The sequence below is a fragment of the Sinocyclocheilus anshuiensis genome, unplaced genomic scaffold (assembly GCF_001515605.1).
Source record: "Sinocyclocheilus anshuiensis isolate Anshui unplaced genomic scaffold, SAMN03320099.WGS_v1.1 scaffold6, whole genome shotgun sequence".
Taxonomy (NCBI): Eukaryota; Metazoa; Chordata; class Actinopteri; order Cypriniformes; family Cyprinidae; genus Sinocyclocheilus; species Sinocyclocheilus anshuiensis.
The window spans coordinates 869,276-880,683 of NW_015547668.1; the positions used below are offsets into that span (position 1 = coordinate 869,276).

The 11,408-nt window shown below is 39.0% G+C and overlaps 2 protein-coding genes across 3 annotated transcripts in view; one reads left to right on the forward strand and one right to left on the reverse strand.

Moving 5' to 3' along the window:
* Positions 1–3,558, forward strand: part of LOC107702679 (group XIIB secretory phospholipase A2-like protein) — an 11,198-nt gene extending 7,640 nt beyond the window's left edge. For both annotated transcript variants that reach the window (XM_016505064.1, XM_016505065.1), the window contains exons 3-4: positions 1,852–2,017; positions 2,991–3,558. In XM_016505064.1, coding sequence (XP_016360550.1) covers positions 1,852–2,017; positions 2,991–3,109 — 285 coding nt within the window. In that variant the 3' untranslated portion in view covers positions 3,110–3,558. The remainder of the gene's footprint in view (positions 1–1,851; positions 2,018–2,990) is intronic.
* A 740-nt stretch (positions 3,559–4,298) lies between these two features.
* The window catches only part of LOC107702680 (oncoprotein-induced transcript 3 protein-like), a 15,433-nt gene continuing 8,323 nt past the window's right edge, over positions 4,299–11,408 (reverse strand). Inside the window, exons 2-9 of the mRNA XM_016505066.1 lie at positions 10,515–10,883; positions 10,315–10,428; positions 8,630–8,763; positions 8,433–8,553; positions 8,189–8,349; positions 6,728–7,140; positions 4,776–4,875; positions 4,299–4,649 (exon numbers count right to left, since the gene is read on the reverse strand). Of these exons, the coding sequence (XP_016360552.1) occupies positions 4,488–4,649; positions 4,776–4,875; positions 6,728–7,140; positions 8,189–8,349; positions 8,433–8,553; positions 8,630–8,763; positions 10,315–10,428; positions 10,515–10,883 (1,574 nt within the window). The 3' untranslated portion in view covers positions 4,299–4,487. The remainder of the gene's footprint in view (positions 4,650–4,775; positions 4,876–6,727; positions 7,141–8,188; positions 8,350–8,432; positions 8,554–8,629; positions 8,764–10,314; positions 10,429–10,514; positions 10,884–11,408) is intronic.

Genomic DNA, 11,408 nt, shown 5'->3' on the forward strand with positions numbered 1-11,408 from the left:
AAAACACAGATTCAGTATTCCTCAAAATGAATAAAAATAATGCAACTCAGAATATGACGCAAACCTGCAATAATTAAATGTTAAACAACACAAATATCCTTTATGTATTTAATCCCATTCTATTAACCAATGTCTTTGCTTCTGACCTTCGAAGATCCAGTTCGACCATACTAATAAACACAAATCTGTCTTTTTTTATTGCTGAAGTGTGTTGAAATTTCTTCTTCTGCATTCTACTGTACGGACGTAAATGTACTTTCCCTTCAGCCTGAGGCTTATTCATTTCACTTTTGGTGTGAAAAGGCTTTTATATTTGCCAAAAATAGAACTTTTTTATTTTAAAAACAAACAAGCAAGCCCTGTCCAGATTTAAAAAGTATTTAAAAATGTAACGCATTACTTTCTATGAAAAGTAACTAAGTAACGTAATTAGTTACTTTTTTTATGGAGTAACGCAATATTGTAATGCATTACTTTGAAAAGTAACTTTGCCCAACACTGATTATACATAATTATTGGTAACACTTTAGAATAAGGAACACATATTCACTATTAACTAAGAGTTTTCCCTCAATAAACTCCTAATTTCCTGCTTATTAATAGTTAGTAAGGTAGTTGTTAAGTTTAGGTATTTGGTCAGATTAAGGGATCTAAAATATGGTCATGCAGAATAAGGCATTAATATGTCCCTTATAAGTGCTAATAAACAGGTAATATGCATGCTAATAAGCAACTAGTTAAAGTCGGCATGAAACGGAAGTTGCGACTGTCTTTTCTTCTCTACTGTGACGTATATCCGAGAGAAACGGCATCTGAAATAAGAGGGTGGGACTTGATTTCGTCCTTCGGGAATTGACTGGATCGTTGAAAGTTGGGGCGTTGCTAACAAAATGGAGGCAGATCTGGCAAAAAAACATGCCTAAACAGCGAGAGAGAAAGCGACTGCCTGAATGACTGAGCGTGTCCTCCATCAGGTTGTCATATTCATGAAAAAAATTAGTTTGCGATGAAAATTTGTATTGCTAAGAGTAATGTTGTCGTAATATCCTAATATCTTTTCAATGTTTAAGGGTAACGTACTCCCTCATGACTGGTGTCAGTGCTGTAAAGTGAAGCATCAGCTTCAGTTTTTCCCCTGTAGTTTATCCCAGTGTTTACCCCTCACGTCACTAGCTCTGCCCTTGCGCCATAGCTTGTGACCGGAAGAGAAGATGAGTCGTTTTGAGGGGGAGGGGAGGTTAACATTTTTGATTAAAGATTACGAGAGCACATGAATTTAAAAAAAATAATGAAGTGCACGGATAATTTATTTATAATAAACACTACAGTATTCCAGTAAAAAATAAGAATTTTCAATTTTGATTTCATGGTGACTTTAAAATTAAAACATGGAAGAAATAGCGTATTGTGTGATTATTCTTTTAAACAAAAGTTGTAATAATTGTTGTAGTAGTATTATGTATATCATACTACACCACAGTAATATATTTATTATTTATAATAAACACTACAGTATTCCATTAAAAAATAAGAATTTTCCATTTTGATTTCATGGTGACTTTAATAGTGAGAATTGGACCTTAAAATAAACTGTTACTGAATTATTATATACATTCATTATATAACCATTATTGATATACAGACTCGCATACATTTCATTTCCTTAATTAATATTAATGTGAGTGGGACATTGAAAGGATGCGATCACATAGGTTGTTCCATTTTTTGTGACTAACAAGTTATTTGTGTGGTTCTTTGTGCGTCTGAACTGCATGTGGTTGTTTGTGTTTTAACAATGAAGTGCGAAAGAGTTTTAAAGCTCATGTTGTGTAATTTGCTGTTACTCCACAGTTTGATATTGGTGTCCCAGCCATGACCAAATGTTGTAATCAGTTAGACATTTGCTATGACACCTGTGGCTCTAACAAGTACCGCTGTGACACCAAATTCCGCTGGTGCCTCCATAGCATCTGTGGTGACCTGAAGAAGAGTCTGGGCCTCATGTCAAAAGTTGAAGGTGTGAAATACACACACACACACAAACACACACACACACACATTGGGTTTCCATGTTTTATAGGGACATTCCACAGACGTAATGTGTTTTATATATATGTAATGTATATACAGGTGCATCTCAATAAATTAGAATGTCGTGGAAAAGTTCATTTATTTCAGTAATTCAACTCAAATTGTGAAACTCGTGTATTAAATAAATTCAATGCACACAGACTGAAGTAGTTTAAGTCTTTGGTTCTTTTAATTGTGATGATTTTGGCTCACATTTAACAAAAACCCACCAATTCACTATCTCAACAAATTAGAATATGGTGACATGCCAATCAGCTAATCAACTCAAAACACCTGCAAAGGTTTCCTGAGCCTTCGAAATGGTCTCTCAGTTTGGTTCACTAGGCTGCACAATCATGGGGAAGACTGCTGATCTGACAGTTGTCCAGAAGACAATCATTGACACCCTTCACAAGGAGGGTAAGCCACAAACATTCATTGCCAAAGAAGCTGGCTGTTCAGGAGCCCCTACCAAGTATTGAGTACATGTACAGTAAATGAACATACTTTCCAGAAGGCCAACAATTCACTAAAAATGTTTTTTTTAATTGGTCTTATGAAGTATTCTAATTTGTTGAGATAGTGAATTGGTGGGTTTTTGTTAAATGTGAGCCAAAATCATCACAATTAAAAGAACCAAAGACTTAAACTACTTCAGTCTGTGTGCATTGAATTTATTTAATACACAAGTTTCACAATTTGAGTTGAATTACTGAAATAAATTAACTTTTCCACGACATTCTAATTTATTGAGATGCAACTGTACGTAATGGTTTTTGTATATATCTGTGTTGGAACAGATCCATTATCTGTTATGGCTAACCCAGCTGAAAATATTTTTGACTGATTATATGGATTGTCATTTGCAATCGCACTTTTGCACACCAGACAAAGCCCCTCATATCCCTTCTCTTCCACAGCCTGTGAGACCTTTGCGGACACCCTGTATAACACCATGTGGACTTTGGGCTGCAGGCCCTTCATGAACAGCCAGAGGGCAGCCTGCTATTGTGAAGGAGAAGAGAAGGATGAACTGTGAAGACCTACAAACCACAAAAACACACCACCTTTAACACATATAAACACTTTACAAGTTTAAACTACTCCACACTAGGGGTCAGTATTAGGATGAATCTCATTAAAACACCCTGGTCACATTTCACCACATTAATGAAAAGAAACAATTAGGCAGATTTACTGCAATGCACAACAGTGGTGGTTGTTGTTGGATTCTCATTAGTTGAATATAGTTATTTTATTTATCATTATTATTATTATTATTTTTAATAATTGTAATTAACAATTACAGCATACATTAAATGCTGTATATGACATACTACTGCAATGTACAAATACTATTAATTTACATTTACTAATTTAAGTAAAATGTTTATTTTATCTGCATTGCCGAAAAAGAGTTGTTTTGCATAATCGAAATGAAAATTTTGCAGAAATTAGCCTAATCTTCCTAAAAATGTCACAAAGCAATCAAACAAACAAATGTATTGGTCCTAAAAACTGACATATTTTATATTTCATCCATATTTTGGGGGGAAATATTACCTTTTCTTGACACGTTTTGTGAGATTCACCCACTAACCCTTGAACTGGTGCTAGTGGATTAGTTTTAGATCAGCGGAAACTAAAAAAGTTTTATGTTGTATGTGTGAAAGTGTCTATCCCACAAATTTGCAGTGTGTGATTGTGTGTAGGTTTGTTTTATGGGAAGACAATATCCATAAAATATATAGTTTGTGACAACTTCATATGTCCAATTTGATAAACAATATTCACTTGCTTTACATAAAAAAAAAAAAGAAATACAAAATTCCTACAATATCTGACAGTGTGTTAGTATAGAGCTACTAATTAATTTATCATTACGGAACTTTGTTCCAAACTAAAGTTGTTTTGTTTAGAAATAATCAAAATATTATGATTGTTGAACCTCCGTAAGGTAGTGATATTTATGCAGAATGGGTGTTAAACAGTAACACACATGAATGTGTATTGCACTGAGAGAGACAATATGACTACAGACTGTGACAAAAATAATTTAATTGGCTGTAAAATCATTTTATTTTCCCCAGTAAAACAGTGCTGAGCTTATATGCAAATTAGCATTAAAAACTGTAAAATGACACTTGGTCTAACCTTTTTTGAAATGCCTAGGCTTATACTGTTAATTGCATACACAATACTTCACCTACAGTAGATGCATGCACATGGAAAGACATATTTTCTAGTGAGGCTTTATGTAGTAAATATAATGTCAGAAGTAGTGGAAGGAAGCAACTGATGCAACTCATAAATGTAAAATTACTGCAGATACTGTATGCAGTATGGATGTGTTTAAATACAGTAAAGTAGCCTGTAGATGGCGTTGTGGGTAAGAGATTTTATAGGTGTGTGTGGTCTCATGGATCTGGCAGTATGCGAATGGGTCCACTGGAAAGTAGGTGTCGCTCTTGGTGCTGGTCAGTCCAGAGATGTCTCCTCAAGCGCTTTCGGCAGCCCTGTGTACAACGAGATTCCCCTTGTTCCTGCCCACACACCAGCACACGGCAATGCAGGAACACCTAATACACACACAGTACACACAAAAGTTTCAGCAAAGTAATAGCTAGCCCATTAGCACACAAAAGCACATGCATAGGACAGACCAGGCAGCTGTATTTCCCAGCATGCACCTGTTCCCTACTCACTCTGTTGTCCTTGCCAATGAACTTGAAGACAGGGACCTGGTAGTGTTTGGAGAGCTGATCTTTAGACGAAAACTGACACACCGTATCGTCTGAAATGCAGCTGAGAAATATAAGGCCATTAAAGCACAACACTCTCTAAATATAGACTCTGCCTTTGTTTAAAGGTGCCGTAAGCAATCGCTCCTCAAAATAGTGTGGATAAATTGTACCCACACAGAAATGTCCTGATGAATCACACCTGTGACAGTATGCGCTAAACAGCTAAAAAATTGACAGGAGAGCCAACCAATCAGCTCCTGTGCCTTATATCTGTCAGGTTTGCTGAAGTATTCAGGTTTTGGAGATAGATGTTATGGTAGAACACTGTTGAAAACAAACAGCATATGCTGGTTAGATATGTTTTGAAGCATGGCAGCTGGTTTGAGCTGGTCCTTAGTTGGTTATGAGCTGGTTATATGCTGGTCATGTGCTGGTCCTAAACTGGTTAGCTCCTGCTCAGCACCAGCTTAAAGGGTTAGTTCACCCAAAAATGAAAATTCTGTCATTAATTACTCACCCTCATGTTGTTCCAAACCCGACCTCCGTTCATCTTCGGAACACAAATTAAGATATTTTTGATGGATTCTGAGAGCTCTCTGACCCTCCCATAGACAGCAATGTAATTACCACGATCAAGGTCCAGAAACATAGCAAGGAGATCGGTAAAATAATCCATGTGACATCAGGGGTTCAACCGTAATTTTACGAAGCTATACGAGAATACTTTTTGTACGCAAAGAAAACAAAAATAACGACTTTATTCAACAATTTGTCTCCTCCGCGTCACCCTGGTGCCATTTTGGAGAATATCCACTGAACGTAAACAGCGTATGCTGTTCTGTGTCAGCTGCAACACGCAGATACGTTTTCTACATTGTTTACGCTTTGATTTGAACGAAAACAATGAATCCGCGTGACGCAGCTGACACAGAATAGCATACGCTGTTTGCGTTCAGTGGATATTCTCCAAAATGGCACCAGGGTGACGTGGAGCAGACAAATTGTTGAATAAAGTTGTTTTGTTTTTTTCTTTGCGTACAAAAAGTATTGTCGTTGCTTCGTAAAATTACGGTTGAACCCCTGATGTCACATGGGTTATTTTACCGATCTCCTTGCTACGTTTCTGGACCTGGGAACATTTCAGTTGCGTTGTTGTCTATGCAGGGTCTGAGAGCTCTCAGATTCCATCAGAAATATCTTAATTTGTGTTCCGAAGATGAACGAAGGTCTTACGGGTTTGGAATTTTCTACATTGTTTACGCTTTGATTTGAACGAAAACAATGAATCCGCGTGACGCAGCTGACACAGAATAGCATACGCTGTTTGCGTTCAGTGGATATTCTCCAAAATGGCACCAGGGTGACGTGGAGCAGACAAATTGTTGAATAAAGTTGTTTTGTTTTTTTCTTTGCGTACAAAAAGTATTGTCGTTGCTTCGTAAAATTACGGTTGAACCCCTGATGTCACATGGGTTATTTTACCGATCTCCTTGCTACGTTTCTGGACGTTGATCGTGTAAGGACCCTTGCTGTCTATGGGAGGGTCAGAGGGCTCTCAGAATTCATCAAAAATATATTAATTTGTGTTCCGAAGATGGATTACAGGTTACGGGTTCAGAAGAACATGAGGGTGAATAATTAATGACAGAATTTAAATTTTTGGGTGAACTAGCCCTTTAAACCAGCTCATGACCAACTAAGAACCAGCTTAAACCAGCTCAAACCAGCTGCCATGCTTCATAACATACCAGCATATGCTGGTTTTTCAACAGGGAAGGTATAGGGTGGTCTAATTCTGTGGCTAGTTGAAGTTAGTAAAATGGCTAAAATCACTTATAGCACCAGTCATGGAGCATGCAGAATGAGTGTACAGAACAACATGCCGTCATTTTTTAATTATTTTAAATGCCTACCCATCTCTGATTAGGTAGTATTTTAAGGCCTGGTCAGCTTTGGGACCAGGGGTGGCAAAACAGCTGTCTACAAAAGCAGCAAGGCCATCCACCCGCTCTCGAGGATCGACGCCAAAGTACAGCGAATCACGCAAACGCAGTTGAGGAGGTTGGTTGTATGCCTCGGAAAATTCAGCGTTTTTGAAGAGCTCCAAACTGAAGGGGAATATTCCTTCACTGTGGCCCGCTAACTCGAGTGCTGTGTTGCGCAGACTGGGCAGGTAGCCATCCGACACCTCGTACTGCCGTGGAAACTCACACGTAATTGGCAGCAGTAGTTTACTGGTGTGCACAATCAAGTCCGCATTGCTGCTGGGACTAGACTGTGGCAAACCTGTTACCAAGTTGGTGCCAACAATTTTGTCATCAATGACCTGGAGAAGAGAGAAAGGAAGTTGATGTTCCACTACCTTCCCAGAGAACTATCAAATAGTTCACATGTAATGGTATTCACCACCTATTTTACTTCATTAATGTGAGAGTAAGGAAAAATATGGAAGCTAGGACTTGATTTTATCCATTAGGGTTGGATTCTGAGTAGGTGTTATGGATTCAGTCCTGCAAGCTGCAGATTAGGAAGGAATACCATTGACAAGTACTTTTGAGGAGGCTTTTTGACCAGTAAAGATCACAGTATTTCCCAGTGGTAACAGTTCTTTTTGACTCTATTATTATTTGCTGTTATTGCCATAAGCTGCATAGCGATACTACTGTATTTACACTAAGTGCAAATACACTAAGTGCAAATAGCATCTATTGCTATAACATCTATAGCATATTTTCTTAGCGATAGATGCTATTTACACTAAGTGAAAATAGTCATAGCGTCTATTTACACTGTGTAAAAATAGCAGTATTTTCTGCTAATTATACTACTTATTGCAAGTAGTAGCAAATATCTGAACCTCAGTATTGTAGTACATTATAAAACAGTATGCAATAATAACGTATTGAGTGTAAATTATACGTTTTATTAAAATTAATAAATGGATGCTGACTTATTGGGACAATAAATCCCTCCCTACACCTAACCCTAACCCTACTCTTCATTTTCAACTTTTCGATTATTTTCCTTAATTTTTATTGAAAATAAATGCCTTTCTGGTGTGATATGAGATGTGAAAAGGGACAAGAATGAGTTCGGCAAAAAGTAGATTGGATCTTGTGTCAAAAAGTCTGCACTACATGTTTTACCACTTACACCACTGGAACTGTTCTTTGACAGCCATCTTATGTAATGCTGACTAACCCAACTGCACATTGGTGGGTGAAGTTAGTGTAAATAGCCTCTGCCAACAAGGTGGGCTATTTGCACTTAGTGTAAATAGACAATCCATTAATGGGCAACTGACAAGTTTTGGTCCTGGTGTGCATGAAATCCAATGACTGATCAAAGTTTGAAAAATCCATAATAATTTTTACCTGGACCACAGTGCTACATGTCTTCAGACTAAAGTGGAGGTTAATGTGGGTGCCATTGGAAATGCCCCGGCAGGAGCTGTTAGACAGGAAGAGGTCAAGTCCTCCCACCAGTTCTTTGGGAATCGAGACTTCTATGGAACTAGGATCACACTGCACAGGGACTGCACACAAAACAAACATCGTAGTGAAATCTACAAACCCTGACAGAAAGAGGCACGAGGTAGGAGAGATAGGTTCAGCTCACCTTGACAGGTCCGTTTGTCATCTCCCAACATCAGACCCCGGGGACAATGACAGTAATATGAATCGTCCTCTGAGGAGCATCCATGGCTGCAGCCTCCATTCACATTGTCACAGCCGGCAGTCTCTACACACAACCACAGAAACCACAATGCATGAGTTAAATGAAAGCCTGCCCATATTCAGGATGCTCTGGTTTACCATGTTCTTATCTATACAGCTCTTCTCGTCCTCGTGCAGTACTTTACCCGGTCCACACTCACATCGACGAGAGCCCTTGGTGTTGATGCATATTTCTGCACATCCTCCATTGCCTTTCTCACATTCGTTCACATCTTAACACAACAGATCGCAGTTAAAAACAGAAGCAGATAAGTGAATGTGGAGCAGAAACTTTGAAGGCAGCATCCTAACTGAAATAGATTGAGTTGGAATGCACAGGCAGCAACTTTGTGCGTCATTCAATGCTTCACCTGAGAAGACTAGACTCGAGTGCATTTGGATTGTTTTCTATATATGCAACGTTGATTTAGAATTTGTCTGTCTGTCTTTACCAGAACAGTCTTTGTGTCAGGATCAACACAAAATGCTGCCTTAAAATGTTCCCTCTGTAGGTGGATGACTGTTTTGCAACAAGGCCAGCCATTTATGTTGTTCTGGAAGTGGAATTGACAGTGATAAGTTACGTTTTTCCTGAAGGGTAAAAAGGTTATGAAATGCTTACAGGAAAAACTGAAAGCTAGAGAGAAAGCATCAGTGTGTAGGATAGATGGCTTGATGTCCTTAAGTATACCCAATCCAGTAAATGAACGCATTCAATTACATCTAATTGTTTTCACTTATTCTGTTTACTCCTTCCTTATTTTCCTGTTGTGTCTTTGCCCCTACAGCATTTGGAGTTGACACTTTCCTCTCACCAGCTTACGAAGTAGGACTGCTTCATGCACTGTGTTCCTTCTGCAAATTAAGAAAGGATTTGAGGAGTCTAACCCTTCCAATTAGGGTTTGAATCCCCCAAGCCTCTATGTCAAACTAAAAGTTGGAAGGGCTTTTTATTTTATTTTAACAGTTTCAAGTGGATCAGTGTGTGTAGAATACTTGGGCCTATACTGTCCCAGCCCACCAGCTTGGATCAGTGTTGCCAAGTCTGTGGTTTTACCACAGAATTGGGCTACTTTTACACTTTTGCAGGTTGCTTTTTTAGTTGGCGGGTTAAAGCTATCCCAAGGAATGCAATTTCAATGGAGGGGACCTCCAACAGAGGGGAAAACCATAGAAAAAATTGCTATATGGCTAGTTTTGAATCACAGTTATGCTGGTTTTGTTTCATAGACCTGGCAACCCTGGCCTGGAGTGTTGTAGTAATCCTGAAGACCTTGATTTGCTGCTTCAGGTGTGCCTAATTAGACTTGGAGCTACATCTGCAGGACCCCCAGGAGCAGGATTGGACCCTATACAGTCTTGCCTTAAACTTCTATATATCCTTGGCCTCTGGCTGTTCTTGCAACAACTACATATCCTTAAGAGATAGAGACTTGTGAACATAAGTTACGCTCATTCTGAGAGGTAACCATAGCAACAGCACCAGACGGGAGCAAAAAAAAAAAAAGTTATCCAAGACAAATTTCAACAGATTGTATCCTGAAAATTACCTACAGATATTCCTTTAAAACTATAAATTGCACTCTCTTCTTTTTCACCATTAAAAGCATTGATTTAGCTGGCTGCCGTCGTACATTAGTGGATTGTTTCTCAATTTCGCTTTTCAACAGTCTTGTGGTCTCTTTTTCATCACTGCAAGAGCACTCTCTCATTCTAATCGCAATATAACTCTTCGGCTCTATAAGCATCTATCTTGGCCAGGCCTGGACCACACTGTTACTCACCCAGACATGTCTGTGCATCCGGGCCTAGAACCGTTCCCTCAGAACAGCGGCATTCTGGCTCAACAGGACAGTCAGCTCCGTTACACTGCACCTCATCACATATGTCATAGAAATCTATGGCAACACACAGAACGAATCTGATGGAGGTAAATTTTATCCAAAATGTCAGAAAGGCCCAGTAAAGCAAGAGGAAGACTTACGGCCACAGTAGACATGGAAGCAGACGGAGGGTTGGGGCAGGTGGTACACATAGTAACCCTTAGCACAGGCCTTTACATCCACACTATCTGTCCATTGACAGCAGTTATTATTGAAGCTAGCACACGCTGGGAGGGTGACCATGCCATCGCTAGGCTGAGGGTGGCTGCCGTTCAGCCAGATAGGAGCATGGGTACCACAGTGGTTCTCCTCGATACAGAAGGTTGGCATAGCATCCCCAGCCATCCCCGTAAAGTGATACCACTCTCCTGCCACATGCCGGTCGCACAGAGGGACTCCCGCAGAGTTGTTGACGTGGTAGTCAGTGTTCCGCCATGATTCATTCAGACTGATATAAGCTGAGCAGGGATCTAGAGCCGAGACAGGTAAAAATTGGTCAGAACTTGTCAGCACATATTATGCATTCCCATAGGAAAATAATATTGCTCAGTGGTTGGTTTTCCTAAGCTCAGTAGACTTAGATGAGATTCTCATATATATCTCATTTCAGTATCAACAGCATTTCAGATGTTTCTCCTAAAATTTCTTAGGAGAAATGTAAGTAGACACAAATGAGACATGAGAAATATTTGAGAAAAAAAGAGTCAGAACAGAGAATGTGGTGGAAGAAACAGAATATCTCCTTTATTGTCTTGCTGCAATCTATCAAGACTCCATTATAGGAATATTTTATTGCTCAGTGGTTGATCTTTCTAACCTCAGGAGACTTAGTTGTGATTCTCATGTATTTCTCATTCTAGTCTCAACAGTGTCTCAGATGTTTCTCCTAAAAATCCTTAGGAGAAATAAAAGTAGACACAACTGAGACATGAGAAAGTTCTGAAAGAAAGGAATCCAAAATGACAATGGGAGAGAAACGTGTGAGAAACATGGGA